The sequence below is a fragment of the Trachurus japonicus genome, chromosome 21 (genome assembly GCF_045865225.1).
Source record: "Trachurus japonicus isolate A0001 chromosome 21, Traja_1.0".
In the NCBI taxonomy this organism is placed as follows: Eukaryota; Metazoa; Chordata; class Actinopteri; order Carangiformes; family Carangidae; genus Trachurus; species Trachurus japonicus.
The window spans coordinates 12,165,125-12,183,244 of record NC_140927.1 but is presented as its reverse complement, the minus strand read 5'-3'; the positions used below and the strand labels follow the sequence as shown (position 1 = coordinate 12,183,244).

The following is an 18,120-nucleotide window of genomic DNA, read 5'->3' as shown; positions in this document are numbered from 1 at the left end:
TCTGACAGGTTAAAGTTAACATATTCAGAGTAGAAGAGCCCCAGGTTTACATCAGAAAGCCCCTCGGCGGAGCTCTGGCATCAGCCGCTCTGCACATGTGTGGACAGTTCAAACACATTGACACACAGAGCTTCCTTTTCCTCTTTTCCTCTGCCAGCTTCTTCTCCCTGTGTTTATCATGCGCTCCATCTGCCTGCAGTATCTGCTATGCCTGATGGAGGGTGTGTGTATATTATCCTGTGCATGGCCCTGCGTACAATCAGTCACATAGAATACTGTGGTCCATTTGGCTTGTGTACATGCGTGTGTGGATGCACTGTTGTGATTGGGGCTGAGGGGCCGTTCGTGCCTCGGCATTAATCAGGCTTGACCACTGAATGGTTGCCCTGTGTCTGAACACACGCAAAACACACACGCACATACATACAATCAATCCCGAAATCTTACTTTCACTCAGTAAATAGATGAATAAACGCAGTAAGGCCCAACTTCTCTCAAACTTTGCTCCACTTCGGTTCAGCGAGGTCTCTGATTTAGTTCTGTGACTTCTTAGATATCAGTAGTAAACTGACAACAGCCAGTATCTCAGTCTTGCTTTAGTTTATATGGACTTTATTGATACATATGGATGGATCGATGGCTGGATGCGAATTTAATAAATATTTCATTTTGGAGACACTACAGGTGAATAGGGTAAAAAATTAACACATATCACCATGAAACTTACCAAGTTTATCACTTACATTAAGACAAATATTTTTTCTATTACAAGTTTTGTCAAATTTTATGTAAAATATTTGGAGCCTACATAATTGTTCAGGAGAGAGAGAGCTTTACAGTGATACCTGACATGACATGGGTCAAACAGGCACAGCACAGTATGTCACAGTAGCATGCTAACTTTTGGTAAATTTAGGAGAAATCTTGTGACGAAAGAGACAAAATTAAGTAATATAACCACCTTAATGTGGATTTTCTGCCATTTCTTTTGACATTTCTGAAAGAATACATGTTAAGGAAGAAAAATAGCCCAAAATCTCAAAATTGATCAGTGCATGAAAAAACAGTGTTTTTGCCTGTAGTGTCTCGCCTTCAAACTTCACTGATTGACTGCTTTGTGCACAGATGTACAGTATCCAGCTTTTCTTTGGTGCAAAAATAAATCTCCAGAAAGTCTGACCCAGCACATGCAGATCTGACCATTTGCCTGCATGATTAAACCTCTGAGTATGTCTTACTGCCTCGTAGATTCGCTCTCTGTTGTTTTACGAGCTGAATGATTTCAAATGTGCTCACTGTTTTACAATTACTGTCACACTGAAGTATTGTAAACCACCACTATCAAATATCCCTTACCTCTTAAATAAATGGAAAACAGCACAAAGTTGCATTTTTGTAGCTACTTTAAAAAAGTGATATGAATAACACATGACTGCATTTGTGTGTGTGTGTTGGCAGGTGGACAGCGACACCATTTGGAATGAGGTCCATTCATCCAGTGCAGCTCGTCTGGCCGTCGGCTCAGTGGTGGAGCTGGTCTTCAAAGTGGCATCAGGGGAACTGAAGGTTGGTTTGGATGCTGCGCCGAGTCAAATGTTTTGTCGTGTTTGTGTGACCTTTGTCTCTGCATAATTCTCTGCGAGCATTTTGTAACCTTTAAGACGGAGCCAACATGGCACACGGCTCAGATTGACCTCAGAAAAAAACAAATCTGTGACTTTTGCAGGGTTTCATTTTAGCCTGCTCGTCAGGTTCTGTCTGCCTTTTTTCCCCATATTTTCTGGCCCAGTTACATTTCAGCCACATGTCTATACAGAAAAAAACTTAATTATCAAAAATGTCAACTTTTTGAAACCAGATGAATCAAACATCATTACTCAACGTTCCATTCATCCTTCAAACAACTCAAGAAAAAGAGAAACCTCCCTTCCAGAAACATCCATCCCGCAGTCTCGTTAGCACCTCCCAGACAGACGTCCCCACCCCCGTCATGCCTTGCCCACCAGCCGGCCTTCCTGTGTCTGTGGCCGTGGCTGCTTACTGTTTGAACCCAGCAGGGAGTCCTGGCGCATGGGCACTGCAAACGCTAACAGTCCCCACTAACAGGCCTGCTTTTATTAGCATTACACCACAGCCACCTGCGGAGCAGTCGTCACACTGAGCGTTAGCTTAGCACCAACATACCACAGACTAATGGCGCTCTTTGGAGAGACAGTAGCACGCCATACCACATAGTTTCTGGCTGGCACTCAGTACCTTTTCTGCATGTGGGCATAATTACTGCAAAGAAAAGGCGGTCTGGTCTTTCTATACAGCGCGTTGTGAGATTGGTAATATCACGGTTTGAAAGGGAAAATCAAATGTACTGCACGGCTCCAGGAGGAAAAACTCAGCATCAACATGAATGATGTGGACTCGCTTCAACTAGGGTTAAAGGTCACAGGTATTGACTTGCCCTCAGGTTAACCTACACACATGTGTACATATGATCATGCACGCACATATATTCAATCACACATGCCTACACACACACACACACACACACACAAGGTCCCCTGAGGATCATCCACGGCCAAATTACCAAATTCCACCTGCACCAACAACTCTCTGTGCCCCGCAGGATGCCATAAATCTACTCAAGACAAACACACACACACACACACACACACACACATATTTCTGTTTCTCCATCTGCGGTTTCTATTTCTCTCCCCGTGTCTATTTTAATCCTTTGATATTCTACCTCCACACCTCTGACAAGCAGCCGACCCATCCACGTCTCTCCTTCACCCATCTACATGCTGTATTATGCAACCTGCTCAAACCAGCGATGTTAGTTGTCTTTACAATAATCTCCCAGCCGGCTGCTAATCCACAGCAGCTGACTCAACATCATTAGTCCAGCTTGCCTCGCTCCACATCAGACCAAACATCTATCTAATGTCCCCACATAGCAGTGGGAGCCCCAAAAACACTGGCTGGGAGTCCCACTGGTCCCTGCCTTAACAAAGCTCCCCTTAACTGACCCGATGGAAGCATTTGTTTGTGTATGTGTGTGTGTGTCTGTGCACACATGTTTGAATTACTCTGCCTGTGAAAAGCTACTAAAACTAGTGTATGGTGACACTTTTGAGAGTAACTGTTGACTGAATCACTTCATTTACTGTATGTGTTTGTGTTGTTTGTTTGTTGCTTTTTATTACAATCATGACAGAACATTTTCTATACAGTTATCCTGTGTAGAAACATTCAAATATAAGATATACAATATCTGTAGATACTTATAATAAATGTATTTTTATTCCTGTGTGTGTGTGTATTTCTGTGCATAGGGAGTTTAATATGTGACAGCCAGATTTCTCAGCATCATCAGACCCTGTAGTTTCATGATGGTTTATTTAACTGTGTGTATAATCCCTGTTTTTTTCCCGGCAGAATGGTTTTGCTGTAGTTCGACCACCTGGACACCACGCTGAGGAGAGCACACCTATGTAAGTAGATTAGAAATAGGATCAAGGAGAAAGATCAGATCATATGATATCATCTTAAAATGAATGTTTCCCTCACTACATACATTCACTTTCACGTCCAGTAAACAGATGTGCTAGTGGAAGTATTCAGATCACTAACTAACAGTAACAAGAAGTCTAAGCTTCTGTTAATTTGAACAATATTAAATATGGTTGTTCCATTTCATCTACAGTGCATCATATTTTGTAAGATCAAGTGTCGCTGTCCTGTTGGAACGTTTTCCAGCTAATCCAAGAGGTTTTATTTAAAAAGTTTATTTATGTTGAGAAGAGGAGGATTATTTAAACCATAGAGGAATGCTATGAAAAAAATGTTATTTGAATAGTAACTATCTACTAAAGCTGCCAGACGAATATAATAAAATAAAAAATGCATTCTCTGCCAATGAGATGTATGGAAACAGTCATTAAGTTTACACACACACACAATGGTCAGTTAAAGTACACACATGTCTACTTTCTTATATTCCTCCACCCGTTTTTGTACAGTCGTCATCAAGCTTGTAAATGTGTTATTACTTGTTAACGTCCTCCCTTCTCATTGTCCTTTCTCAGGGGGTTCTGTTACTTCAACTCGGTTGCCATTGCAGCCAAGCTCCTGCAGCAGAGGCTCAACGTCAGTAAAATCCTCATTGTGGACTGGGTGAGTTATGAGCTGCCGGCATTGTGTTATATGCACCTATTGAAACGTGAGTGGATATCAGGTTACTTAAGGTGTAGTCGCATAATCACAGAGGAAACACAACTGGAACTGTAGAATACCGTACTTGACCCTTTAAAGAGAAATCATAATGTTTTGGTGACACTGTGACTCCCTTTGCAGTAGCCAGAGTCCCAGCAAATCTGCTGAGATAAGGCTTTTGTATTTTAATGACCCCTAAAGGATCATCAACTGTTAACACATCAGTTGATGAACCCACATTTGGGTTAATGAACACCACAGGCACTAATGGACCTTCTGACCTGATTTTGTTAGTGTTATTATTAACCTGTTCTTCCCATGGCTGTCGAGCATCTTATTTGTGTTGTGTGTTCTTGTCGTGTTTATACTGCATACTTGGTATTGAGTATGCAGCTGAGTGTTAAATGAGTTGAGTCCTGTCTCTCTTGGTGCAGTGTATTGGCCAATGTGATTGGTTTGTATGTCTAATCTATGTAATGTATGCTGTTTTAATAGCTTTTTGCTAATTACTCTTTTTAAGCATACATTGCATGAATTAATGTCTAATCTATGTAATGTACAGTATTCTGTTTTAATTGCTTTTATTTATTGAATTATTATCAACATGTCTATCCATCTGGCGAAGGGACTGCCGATTAAAACTAATTAAATTAAATAAAGAAATTTGAAATATTTCAGAAAGCCTTCTAACAGATAACCACATTCATACTTAGGAACATGTTGCCTTCAGACCACTGGGTCAGAGAGAGAGGGGGCTTGAAGAATCTCTGTTTTTTAGGTCCAACATTGTCCCTTTTTTCAAGAGGACAAATTAGTTCATGGGAGGGTACGACAAACTTTAAGCCTCGGCCGTGTAGCCGCGCTGCTCTTCAGTGGCGTCCCTGGCTGGTCATGGCCATTCCCAAAAGCCTTTGAAGGGCCTTTTCATTTCCTGTCTTGTCTGTTGCATGAAGACTTTAAGTGCAGCTAGCAAAACTCATTGTCATGCCACTCTGCCTCCAGCCAACGAGGACATTTCAGGCTCGCTGTATTAAAGCATTCTTGGGATGTAGACAATGAGGTCATTTAATTGATGTCATGTTGTTGGCAAATGTGACTAACGATTGAAGTTGAGTGTTTTATTGAATCCTGCTGACCATCTCTTTTTGACATCACCACAGGCTGCAGCTGAGATATACAGCCCTGACTGTCTTGTACTATTACAGTCTCAGTGTCATTTCCTTGGTCTTAGCTCAGGTGCAGGTGCAGGGGTTGGTGGCCTGCTCTCTGTGAAACTCGTTCATTTTCCAAGTTATTTGATGTGCCGCTCGTCGCGAGCCAGCTTTTTCAGTACATTCGGGGGCCGAGGGTTTCAGCGATGCAGTGATGTCAAGGCTAACGACGCTGAGGACATTCTTCTCCTTAATTTTGCAATAACCTCTCACTCTTTTATGTTTCAAGGATGTTCATCATGGAAATGGCACCCAGCAGGCCTTCTACAGCGACCCCAGCGTCCTTTACCTGTCACTGCATCGCTACGATGATGGAAACTTCTTCCCAGGCAGCGGAGCACCTGACGAGGTTGAAAGGACAGCTCGTCTGTCTTTCTGTCTGCCTTACCCACCTGCTGGTCTCCATTTATGCCTTACCAACCCAGCTGTGTATGTGTATGTGTGTGTTTATGCATTCTAGGTGGGCAGTGGAGCAGGTGTGGGCTTCAATGTGAACATGGCCTTTACTGGGGGACTGGAACCTCCCATGAGTGATGCAGAGTATCTGGCTGCGTTCAGGTAAGACAATAACACCACCTGCTGCTTTCTGCAGAATTCAACACTGGACCATCAAACTCTAGATGGAAATCCTCAGCGTTAAACTGACATTAAATACGTGCTCTGAGTGTGTCATAGAGGAAAAAACCGAGCAGCACTCAGATTCTCCAGTCATGATCCAGCCTTTTAACTGTGCGGTACATGATTTGTCAAACGGTCTATCAGGAGCTGTTGAGTAGGTAGGGAGTTCCTCTTCATCCCACACCTGATTTCTATTAGATCCACTGTCTGGGGATATTTATAACTTCCCACACACACACACCCTCATATATCCACACACTGAGCCTGTAAGGCCGACAAGCATAGAGGCATGGACTCACCACAGACATGTCTCTTACACATCACTGGCTCATACAGCTGGCAAGGAGCATGTCTGGATTGGTTCCAGTTCTCTTTGAAGATGAACTCATTTTTGTGACCGTGTGTCCATCTGGCCGGAGCCAAAAACTGTCCACTGTCTCCTTGCAGCTTTTGGCACGCAATCCCCCCCCCCCCCGGAAGCACACCTTAGCCCGTTAATGCACCCCAGACCCCTGTGTGCACTCACTCTCCCTCTCTCCATTTCATTATGCTTTCATCCCCTCCTCATCCTCCTCTTTCTAGTCTTCCGTCTGCACGTGCAACGATGACAACCACCTAATGTATATCATACTACAGTATAGACGTGATTTATAATCCATAACTGAAGCCAACAGTGAGAGCAGTATGCCTCACAATATACCTTGGTACAGTATTTGTACAGAGTGTTATTCATGTGAAAGAAATACCACTGACCAGTAACACTTCCTGTCTGTACATGATATTTACTGAGACAAAAGTTTGGGTGTGTATCACCTCAGACCCCGGTGTCATTAATCGCTCGTGGCTGTCGCAGTATTGGACAATTTACAGACCCCACAGGACAGGAACACGCCATAGACCTGCTGCACACACGTATGCCATCTGTGCTCACATGTACACTCAGAGTAAGTGCACATACGGATGCACATGCTAAATATAAGTTCATAGAAATGCAAAAGGGGCCTGGCTCAAATATATACAAGAGTGCATGATTATGCACAAAAGCACAGTTAAACAGCTGCTCAAATGCTCACAGATGCAGCTTTTGCATCGGCGTGCTCACACATGTAGAAATGCACGCAGACAGACACATGTGGATGGACACCTGATACACACACAGCCTCCCTCTCACTCTCTCTTTCAATCTCAGTGTTTATCTGTGTGTTGTGGTCCTCTCCTTCCTCCCTTTCTGTCTCTGGGAGGGGATGCGTGCCTCGCAGCCGGCACCTTACCATTCCTCCGCTGGCCTGTGCCACGTTGCATTTGCAGGGGATCAAGTTTGAGCCTCCAGAAAGCACAGAGAAAAAAGATAAGAAAATTGGCCCTAATGAAAACCAGAAGCACCGTCTCTCCCTCTCTCTCTCCCCCACTCCCTCTCTCCCTCTCTCCCTCTCTCTCACCTCCTCCTTTCACTCCGTCTTTTGCCATGAACTTGGAAAGACGAGAGAGGAGGAGAATTAAACTTAATTCAAACCAGCTCTCCGCAGCGCCAGATGACAGGGCTTTGAAGTGTAAGTGTGCGTGTGTGAGTTTTTCGCTCTCTTATTCTCTCTCCCTCTCTCCCTCTTCTCTCGCTCTCCTCTACTTTTTTATGAACGGAGGGGGAAAGCCTTGAAGCTCTGAAGTTTAACCCTTTGTTTGCTGGTTTGATGAGCACTGCTCCCTCTAAAGGGCATAACCTGTATTTCCAGGCCCCATTTCTGAAATGGGCCTGAGCCATCCAAAGCTGAATCCCTCCAGCAGTAAAGAGTTTGGCCAGTTAATGCTTTACTATAGTGGCTGATTATATATCTAGTCACAAAGACCTTTTCTTGGCTATTTTATAGCAGCAGCAGTTCACTACGCCTCCATGTTGAAAACTTGGAGTAAGTTGGATCAGAAAACATAGTCAGGATATGAATATGGATAAATTAAAGACTACAGTAATTACGCAAGTATGACTTGGCCCTAGAAGAAATGGAATAGCAATGTGCCAAAACCTATTGCTGTGTTAACCTGGACACATTTGTAATGTACTTGTTGAATAACAGTTGGCAAAAAGTGAACACACTCGTGAGGACCAGAATAGGAAACAGGAGAACAGTAGTTTTTTCCAATTTTAATGAGTTTTGTGTCTGTATTGTTACTTTTGTTACATAAAAAAGCTGCTCTGATTTAGTTAGGTTGAAGCAGCATCTTCTCTAAATGTGTCATTGAATGTTCGTGTAAAATGCACTGATGCACAACTTCCCACACACAAATGACTATAAGCACCAGCATTCATTCTGATTAAATGTGTCCCATTAGTGTGAATACTAAAGGCATTCACACTTGTTCTTCAATACCATCTGTCTTTATTATTATAGTGGATGACAACTTGTTTGCAACCTAACTAGTCCTACATACTTTGTGCTACTTCAACAATTCATACATCAAATAGTGCAGTTTCTTTGGGCATTATTACTATTATTCAACTATTCTTTATACTTTTTGAGATATTACACGTGTTCTGATTTTTTTGTCCCATAGGAAATGCATTGGAACAGGATTCAAACTCTAAAAACTCCAAAAACTTTCGACTTCAACTTCTTCTGCATAGTTTAAGCTACAGACTTCATTCAACTTCTCAACTGTAGAAACAAACTTCTAAAGTTTGTATAAGTTAAGTTATTAAGATGGTTAATGGTAAATGGGCTACTCCGACCACTCAAAGTGCTTTACACTGTTCATTTGCATTTGGTGGGCAGTTTCAGGTTCAGTGTGTTGCCCATGGGGCTTTCAGCATTCACATGCACTTTTCCTTTGGGAAATGCTCTTTCTAGTTTGAATTATTTTTTATTTTATTTTTTATTCCTCCGGGTGCTCCGGTTTCCCCCACCACTAAAAACATGCCAGCTAGCCTGATCCTCCAGTCAGTGCCCCTGACCAAAGGCACTGGCTCATAATCTGGAGTTGGTCCCCGGGCGCTGCACCGTGGCTGCCCACTGCTCCTCAGGGATGGGTTAAATGCAGAGAAAGAATTTCACTGTACTAGCTGTATATGTGACAAATAAAGTACCTTTATTCTTTCACTCTTAATTAAGTCTCGTCAGGCTCAGATTGCAATTTGGAACAAAAACATTCATTCAGTTTAATCAGAATCACTTCATTCATCATTGTGAATACTCCTGAGCCTATGAAGAGGGTAAAGTTAAGTCCCTCGGATGAGAGTTTCAGGTTGGAGAATAACTCACATGATGTCATCAGGGTTATCTTGGATGGGAAGCGCAGGATCTAATGCTTTTGGAACTGCCGCATTGAATATATCCGGCCTTCTTTTTCAATGTCTCTAACAAGTCCTCCAGCTAATGACCAGTAATACCACAGTGCTAAAGTTTAATAACGACACAACATTCCCACTTGCTCTCTCATGCACATAAACAGGCCCACCATTCCTCAGCTGACACATGTACACCTGTTGCTAGGTAAACCAAACAATAACAAACAAAGGTTTACACTAATGCTTTTCCAAGTAATTCCTCTCCCAGTATGATGTTGCTCCGAGAGAGCCAGCGGCGGTTTAGATCACAACCTCTTCACTCAGGATGTCCTATAGCTTATGGCTCAGTCGTAAACTCTCCCCTCCCTTAATTAACAAAAAGACCTTTTCATCTCTGCATATGTAGCCTCTGATTCACACACAATTAGTCTCCTTCCAAACCGCTAGCTTCCCTACATGCCAGTTCACTAATTGATCACTGTGGCTGTTTTATTTCTTTAAATGTCAGGATATTATTCCGATGAGGGGGGTCGGGTTGAAGGCTGGAACTGATGACAGCAGCAGTTTTCGTCCTCGTTACCTGTCTCTGTTTATGTTCAAGGTTGGAGGAGTGTGGGGGGTGGAGGGGTGGGGGGGTGGGCAGGGCAGGGTAGGCTTCAGCCGTTTAAGTATCCTTGGTGGTCAAGGTTTCCCTCTTGCGTCGTGTGTCAGCCCACATGAGCGCCTGCGGCCAGCTCCCCTTTAGTGTGGGGCCTTTTATGGCCCAAATGTTAATGGGCCAAGCCTGTGTGTGTGTGTGTGTGTTTATGTGGAAGTTTGCGAGTAGGTGGAGACAGAGGAAGAAAAATCTATAACAAATGCGATAAAGCTAAATAACATAATAATGCCTACCCTAAGCAGAGTGGTTGGTTTATTGAATCTAATGGTGTAGTTATCCGTGACGTGTTTGCATGAACAGATTTGTGCTGTCGACTGCCGTCAGTCTTAAAGCTCAGGAAACTTCGGAGCGATGACACATCTACACTAACTGCAACTCTGACTTATTTGCACCCCCTCCCCCCAATAACTCGGTTTTAGTCCACCCTTATATCCCTGCCAACTTTCATCTTCTTCCTCTCTGTATCTCTATCTTTCTTAGTCACGCTCCTTAATCTTAGCATGACGTTTTCTTCTGAAATATTGCCAGATGCACGCTAACACACAGTGACGCACGCACTCCCCGTATCCTTGCTGTCTGGGACTACCAGAAAGCTCCTAATGCCACCTCCCGCCTCTCCCTCAGACAGCTGTGTGTACGTATGAGTGTTGTGTTGTGGCGGGGGGTGTGGTGTGCACAGTTGAGGGTTGTAATTTGGTGGTGAACGAGAGATGGAAAAACCGGTGGCCTCAGAGTTCAGGGCACGCTGCTCACCCACAGCCGGCAAACCGACACCGTGTTCCTGAGGTCTGCAAAGTAGAGGGGACCTACGACGGAACCCTGTGGTACTCTGTCGCTCGCAGACCTCACCAAAACACAGCTCGCCTAAATATCCCAGACCCCAAAAAAATTCCGACATCTAACCTGAGGTCCCACAGTGAAATCAGAGAGAGCCACTTGTTTTGCCATCTGGGAAGTCCGACTATTTATGAACTTAAGTGAGACTAAATCATACAAAACCAGAATACTAGAAGGACAAATTTCTGCTACCCTTGGGGCAGACAATAAATTATCTATCTATCTATCTATCTATCTATCTATCTATCTATCTATCTATCTATCTATCTATCTATCTATCTATCTATCTATCTATCTATCTATCTATCTATCTATCTATCTATCTATCTATCTATCTATCTATCTATCTATCTATCTATCTATCTATCCTTTTGCACAAAGTCCACTAACTCCTGTTTTGTAGGATAGTTCAGTGACCGATCAGCGTTTATTGATGCACGCCAAATTTGGAGTTATGTAATACTTCAATTATTTTTTATTTTGGTAGTGTTCTGATTTAATTTAATTAATTTGTTTTTTTCAACTAAGTTTTTGTCTATCTCCCTAAAACATAAAATAAATCTGATCAATAAAAGTTTTCTGCAATCTAATCTAATCACTCTGTGGAAAGCTGTCTCAGTGTTACTGTAGAGGATTTTGTTTTTTTCAAACAGTGTCACCATATAAACCAGACTGGATTTTCCAACCACAACTTGCAGTGAATCATTACACAGTACTGTTGATTTGATTTCTGCGTATGACACATTGCACATGAGCACTCCCTCCCCAGTACCAGCTGTGTGTTAGATGAAGGTTGTGCACAAACATCCTTCGTTCACCACACCCATGATCCAGTGTTAGAATTATCCTGCCTGTAAACACACATGCAGTTTTATTTGTCCTTCCGTTTCTCCTTTCTACTTAAGGATCTTTAAGTTTATTACTGCCTCCAAATTTTGAAACTTTCCACTTCAAAAAGTACACATGGTAATTTTCTCTCACACACACAGTCTGTACATACAAACTCATTAGGTGGATGTTTGCTTAGAAAACCATGAAAGGGAGAGAAAAGCCGTAAAATGACACGTAGCATCTCTGTCCGGGTACCGCATATAGTCATCAGAGGAACAGTAAGCACACTGAAACCATGCATACCCTATTTTCATACAAGTCTTCTATATGTCCTCTTTGAGCCCTCAGAGGCTCCAGAGTTCACTATACATTCGGCTGCTGGCAGCTTTTCGGGGTTAAGGTGTTTTTATAGGGCGGAAAAATGGTGTCAAATCATTTTCAAGCCAAGTGCAGTTTTATCAGAGGCCAATCAGCAACAGCATGCATGTTTCTTATCAGCTGTTGCTCTTAGTGCTCTCAGTGCTTCAGCTTTGGTACCTCTTTATCACCCTGTACATGCAGCTGTGAGCTCCACAGGCTTTGATGTAATTACATGTATTGGAAATGTGGTGGTTGGAAAAAAACAAAACAAAAAAAACAGTTTATATTCACAGATCGGATTGTTTCCAAAATTGATATCATGAAATCTTTAAAACTTTGGTCATCAAGCTCAGTGGTTTTGATTGGACTTCGGAGCAGCGTTTTCTCAATTTGACTTTTTTTGCATGGTAATCATGTCACTATGCCAGCATATTAAATGCGATGTGGTAGTTGTTATTGCAAGAATATCTGTGTATGAAATTTAGTGTGACCGTTCGATGGGCTTGCCTGACAATGATCTGGAAGAAAGTTAGGGGGAGGAGGGGCGAGGGGGGGGGGGACTGGCCCTCAGCCTGAGTGACAGCATTTACTGTAACATCACTTATCACCAAGCTCTCCACTGAATCTTTTATCTACCTCTGTTTTCTGGCCTTAGTGAGGGAGTCAGTCAATCCAACTGTCAGATAGAATGATAACAGGCCACAATAACACTGTTTTTTTAATACTTTGTTATCTCTCTCCTGTTGCTTACTCTAGGACGGTGGTTATGCCTATTGCCAACGAGTTTGCCCCAGATGTGGTTCTGGTATCTTCAGGCTTTGATGCAGTAGATGGACATGCTCCACCGCTGGGAGGATACAAACTGACCGCCAAATGTAAGTGCTAAACAAAGCTATCCTGTTTTTCTTTTAAACTCCTCATGAACAGCAGATACAAATTCTTATATCAGTTTCATGTTTGATATCTTAGTCATGCATGCACATTTTAATGAATACCCCCTATATCCCATTTCACATGCAGTTTGCTCCGTTGTCCCTGTGCAACTGACATCAATTTCTGAGAAGACTGGCAGACTCGCACACAAATGCACACACATCCTGCGTTTATTTTGTGTATTCAGATCGAGACGTTGGCGTGCCAGCAAAGAGCTTTTCTAAAACCATCCTGCAGATCTCGAATAAGAGCAGGAGTCTTGGTTGGGATGGGGGTGATATGGGTGGTTTAGAGAGGATTGCAGGAAGAGGGGATATGGGTAGAATTCAGTGGAGAAGAAAGTATGGCTGAATGCATATATTCATACCCCCTCCTCCTCCTGAAAAACAAAGATCAAAGGCTGCGACCGAGCCTAAACTCAAAGCCGCATTTATTAAAATTAAACCTGGCTCATATTATGGCTTGTTTTCTGGCCCCCAGTAAATCCACAGTGCTCTCTCTCTCTCCCGCTCCCTTCCTCTCTGATGCAGTCACCCCTTCCTTCATTCATGCTCAAACTCTCTTTTTTCTTTGATCAATATCCAGAAAGGAAGTCGGCGCTTGAAGAGCAGTGCTCCCCGTCTCATTCTTTTCCTTGTGCCCTTGTCTCTCTCCCTCTTTTCTGCCATTTCCTGTGTGTACAGGCTTCGGCTACCTGACCAGGCAGCTGATGGGTCTGGCAGGCGGTCGCTTGGTGCTTGCCCTGGAGGGGGGTCATGACCTCACAGCCATATGTGATGCCTCCGAAGCCTGCGTCTCTGCTCTGCTTGGCAATGAGGTAAGACGAGAGCCAAGAGGAGAAGGGATCAATTACTGTCTAAATATCCTTGAGCAAGGCACCGGGGCTCAACAGATACATTTGGAGTGGTGGAATAAGTGTATGGCCGGTGTGAAACTAAACAGGGACCGAAAACTGTATTGCCTGTTCTGATTTATGCATAATGATGAGCGTTATTTATAACCACATTAACGTAATGTAAATTAAATGCAAATGAGTAACATAATGATTAATAGCTACATTTGAAGAATTAAAGGGAGGGAGGCAGCTGAAGAGCATCTGGTTTATTTTTGATGTCAGCTCAAAGTTACAGAATGCAGTTGCACTCGACTAATTTCAAAAATTTATTTCTGGCTGAATTTCCAGATGCAAGTAATTTCACCTGACTTTTAGAATCAACTTTCTGCAAAAAGAGGTGATCATGAAATTGTAAATATACTGTATTTTTTTGATTTCGTCTTTTTTCTTCTGGAGCCAAAAAGCTCCTACACTCCTTAAATATTTACGTTAGGCTAGGCTACTTTCACATTTCGTATGCACTGATTTGATGACTGAAAAAACATACTTTGTGATACATCTTGTCGTCATGTTCTCTTACACTGCGCCTATCTGGGAAGTCAACACACACACACACACACACATACGTCAGAAGGACAGGATTTCCAGTCAGGAGGTTAATTGTGGGAGTGTGTAGGTTGGGCTGTGGAGCTGAGCAAACATTGGCTCTCTGTGATTCATGGCGCACAACAGAACAGCAGCTCGACATAGCCTCCCACTCTTCTCTTTTCTTCCAGCTAATGGAGAGGCTGGAGTGCTTTTTTGGATGGACTGCTCAGGCTCAGTTTCTCGCTGCACGTTATGCATCCAAGACATACCAGGGCCTTACTGTTAGGTGACTACTGCACTGAGGCACAGGGTGGAGATAAAAGAGCTTCAGGGAAGGAGAAGAGGCTGTGACTGTTTGTTTGTTTGTGTAGGAGATGTTGTACATGTTGAGTTCAAGGACACCCATGTCTCCACTCAGAGCTCTAGATGCTGTATGTCTAGTATCAGAGAGAGGATCAGGATAAAAAATACAAAATATTAGTTTTTTTGGCATGCAGTCAGAGAGGCATCAGACATCTGCTTGGTGCCTCACTCTGGAAACTTTGTTGACTTATTTTTCTGGAGAATTTCTAACGCGTGAAACTATTTGGGTGATGTGTTGGGCTGTGGTGTGAGTCACTGGGTCTCTGCGTCCTCACTGTGTCTTGTATGCTTGGATTTAGAGCTGTGCACTTGTTATCACAGTAGATGTGTAGTTTGTGTTTTAGAGTCTTCCTTTCTACCCATCTTCATTTAATTAAACTCATTATGAATGTTGGAGGAAAATTTCAGGGACACGTGTTAGCAGCTCAGACACAGATCACTTTTCAAAGTCACTTTATAGTGGAATTATGATGAAGACAAAAGTAATAAATGAAGATTTTTGCCAAATATCACATCCTTGTTTATTCCTATCTATCTTCAACATACAAGCTCTGAGTGAAATGTCACCACCGGTATGATGTAAGTTAGTACAACACATCATAAGAGTGAATATTCAGACTGACACTCTGGTGTTAGGTTCATTTAATTTGAGAAAAATACCACTCTCAAGTGTTGCTGCAGGCCTATTGACACACACACACACACCCTCTCACTGTGTTAGTTGTCAGTGGAATAACTACTGTACCTGTTAAAGCCATTATCTTCTGCCCACTGAGACAGCCTGAACAGTTTTACTAATGTATATGGTTCTGCAGTACATAGGTATATACCAAACTATAGAGCACATACTACAGAGAAATTAGTTGTTGGACTGCATTTACTTATAATATGGTGTTATAGTGTGTTGGTGAAATTAAAAACCACATGTCTCGGGACAGTTAGTTAAAATCGTGGGCTCATGAAGGTTATATGAAAACAAAAGGAAGCTTTCATACTTCACCATATAATAAAATGATTCACAACAAATTAGACCTGTATGAATGAAAGTTGTTGATTAGATAAGCTCCGAAATATTGAGCTGGGACTCTGTATGCACCGTGCTGACGTTTGTATCTGTGCATCCCGAGGCCTCTTGTTCCAGGCCTTCAGACAGCTCGAGCTATAAATGGTTTCTTGGAATCGTAAAAACCCGCGTGGCCTCGTTCCATGTGGATCTTGGAGCCAGAGCAAAACAAACAGAACAATAACATAGGATCACATTAATAAAACTCCCTGCAACCAACCGGTCCACTGTTTAGTGGGTCATGAAGACCAAGTGACCAAGTGCCCGTGAACAAAGTGACACGTGGGCAAAGTTATTAACCCTTGAATGTGTTTTAATGTGTAGTTTAAGAGGAAAACAGTGGTTTCTAACAAAGCTGCCAGAGGCTCTGGTAGATCATGCTTTGCGTGAGAGGAGAAATGCACCAATACAAGGTAACTGTTTACCTTTACGTGCCCACCAACGACTTAAAGCTACATAAAAGAGCCATTACTGCTGGTAAGGTTTCATGAATTCAAGGACATCTCAGCAGGGCGGATGCTTTTTACTGTCACAGAGTTTTGTAGTCAGGAATTGGAGTTTGAAGGACACTCTCCTTACTCGCAACACCGCCCTGCTGCAAAAATAATGAAGCGGATCAGAGGCTTTGCTTCTTGGGTTTCAGCAGCCTGCGGAGCACCGGCCTCAGCAGGGAGTTTGGAGGAGGTCACTGGATGGGTGCCACGGGGAGCTGAAAATTCGAAAATCGGCAGGAGGCAGGGAGCGTCAATTGCCTCGGCCCTGCAGGACACCCCTCTCACCCTCTCAACCGGGGCCCCGTCACTGGTACACATCTGAAAATGGTTACCCCTCACACTTCTCCCAGCAATGTCAGCCTGGGTCTAGGGTTCAGATAATAAAGGGAAACGGAGCAATCATTTGAAGCTGGGAGGGAGGAAACTATTGTTAGAAAGCAGCTGTACCATGGAGGTCTTCAAAGTCTGCAAAAGACTGAAAACTATTTTCCTTATGTCAAGTTTTATATTTTATAATGTTCAGAATTGCAATACCTCAAAGGCATCATGCTTATCTTTACAGTTTACCTTATACAGACCTTAACAGTACATACGTGTAGGTCACAGTTGGAAGATTTAGTTTTTGTTTTCTGGGGAACCATGAAAAAAACCTAAGAGTATCATGATGTTGAAAGAAGGGCTTGTACAGGATACTTCATTAGGCAGAAGATGGCTTTGATAAAGTGATGAACAACACAGATGTAGATGTTGTAGAGTTAAGTATAGCCCTTCAGTTCTCATGACGTGCGCCGGTTGGCTCTTTGGCAGCAAGTGATGTCAGCTGTTTGAACAAAGGCAAATCATTCAGTTGTGTGCAGCTTTGATAACTGATAGCAAAGGAGGAAAAAAGAGGCTAAAATGTCCCAGATCAAAATGGCAGGAAGTGAGTGTTTTTATCATAATCCCAGCAAAAGTCTCAGTAATGGAAGTGGAATTTTGCTGGAAAATGTTAGTGAGGGATTGAGCAAGAGGGAGGAAAAGAAGCTCTTTTTTTTCTTTCTTTGTCTTTAATTTGCCGACAAAGACTGGCAATAGCCTCTGATGGTGAATATTACGAAAACTTACTGTAAGGAAATGCTTAATTAAATTTCAAGCCTAAATGGGTGTTGCAGGTTGAGCAACAAAGCAGACCCGAACAATCAGATTGATTTTGGACTTGTCTGACTGTGTCCACTCAGTGTCTTTTTTTTAATGGAGGATATGTTTTAGTGTGCGGCACATATGCGTGTGTGTGTTGGCCGGAGTGTGAATGGAACGGACCAGTAGGTTCAGGCATGGGACCACAGCTGGGTTAGACCATCAGCTGTGCTTTTGTTTAGGAAGCTCCAAAATGCCTTAGATTTTGCATTGTATGGAAGTGTATGAGACTCAGGACATCAACATCATAAACAGATGAAAATTAGCCACTGTGGCTAACTCTGGCACATTAACATTGATGGTAAAACTGACATGTTAATTAATGTGCACTGTCCCTGTTCAGTAAATAAATGAATTGAATTGAATTGAATTGAATTGAATTGAATCCAACCACACCATGAACATAAAGTGTGGGTAGAGTGGTTCTATATTTACCAGTGAGGTAAAAAGTTAAGATTAAGATAAGTTACTACATGATGCTATGTGCACAAGTACAGAGTTGAAAGCAGCAATATACAGTAAATGGTTAAAAAACAAACAATTTGTTTTCAGTTTATTTTGTTTATTATGTGAGCGGTGTTTTTATTATGTGGCAGTCTTAAAAGGCAGATTTTGGCAGCCTCCACATTGGAGCCGAAACATCCTAGGGTGTTCCCTATATCCT

General features: G+C 42.6%; 2 protein-coding genes across 3 annotated transcripts in view; one reads left to right on the top strand and one right to left on the bottom strand.

The window, feature by feature from the left end:
- The window catches only part of asb1 (ankyrin repeat and SOCS box containing 1), a 230,980-nt gene that overhangs the window by 139,469 nt on the left and 73,391 nt on the right, over nt 1-18,120 (bottom strand). The gene's annotated exons all lie outside the window — the stretch shown is intronic.
- Nucleotides 1-18,120, top strand: part of hdac4 (histone deacetylase 4) — a 133,311-nt gene that overhangs the window by 105,789 nt on the left and 9,402 nt on the right. For both annotated transcript variants that reach the window (XM_085764291.1, XM_085764292.1), the window contains 7 exons: nt 1,459-1,566; nt 3,436-3,491; nt 4,086-4,173; nt 5,653-5,772; nt 5,884-5,981; nt 12,761-12,879; nt 13,621-13,754. In XM_085764291.1, the coding sequence (XP_085620417.1) occupies nt 1,459-1,566; nt 3,436-3,491; nt 4,086-4,173; nt 5,653-5,772; nt 5,884-5,981; nt 12,761-12,879; nt 13,621-13,754 (723 nt within the window). The remainder of the gene's footprint in view (nt 1-1,458; nt 1,567-3,435; nt 3,492-4,085; nt 4,174-5,652; nt 5,773-5,883; nt 5,982-12,760; nt 12,880-13,620; nt 13,755-18,120) is intronic.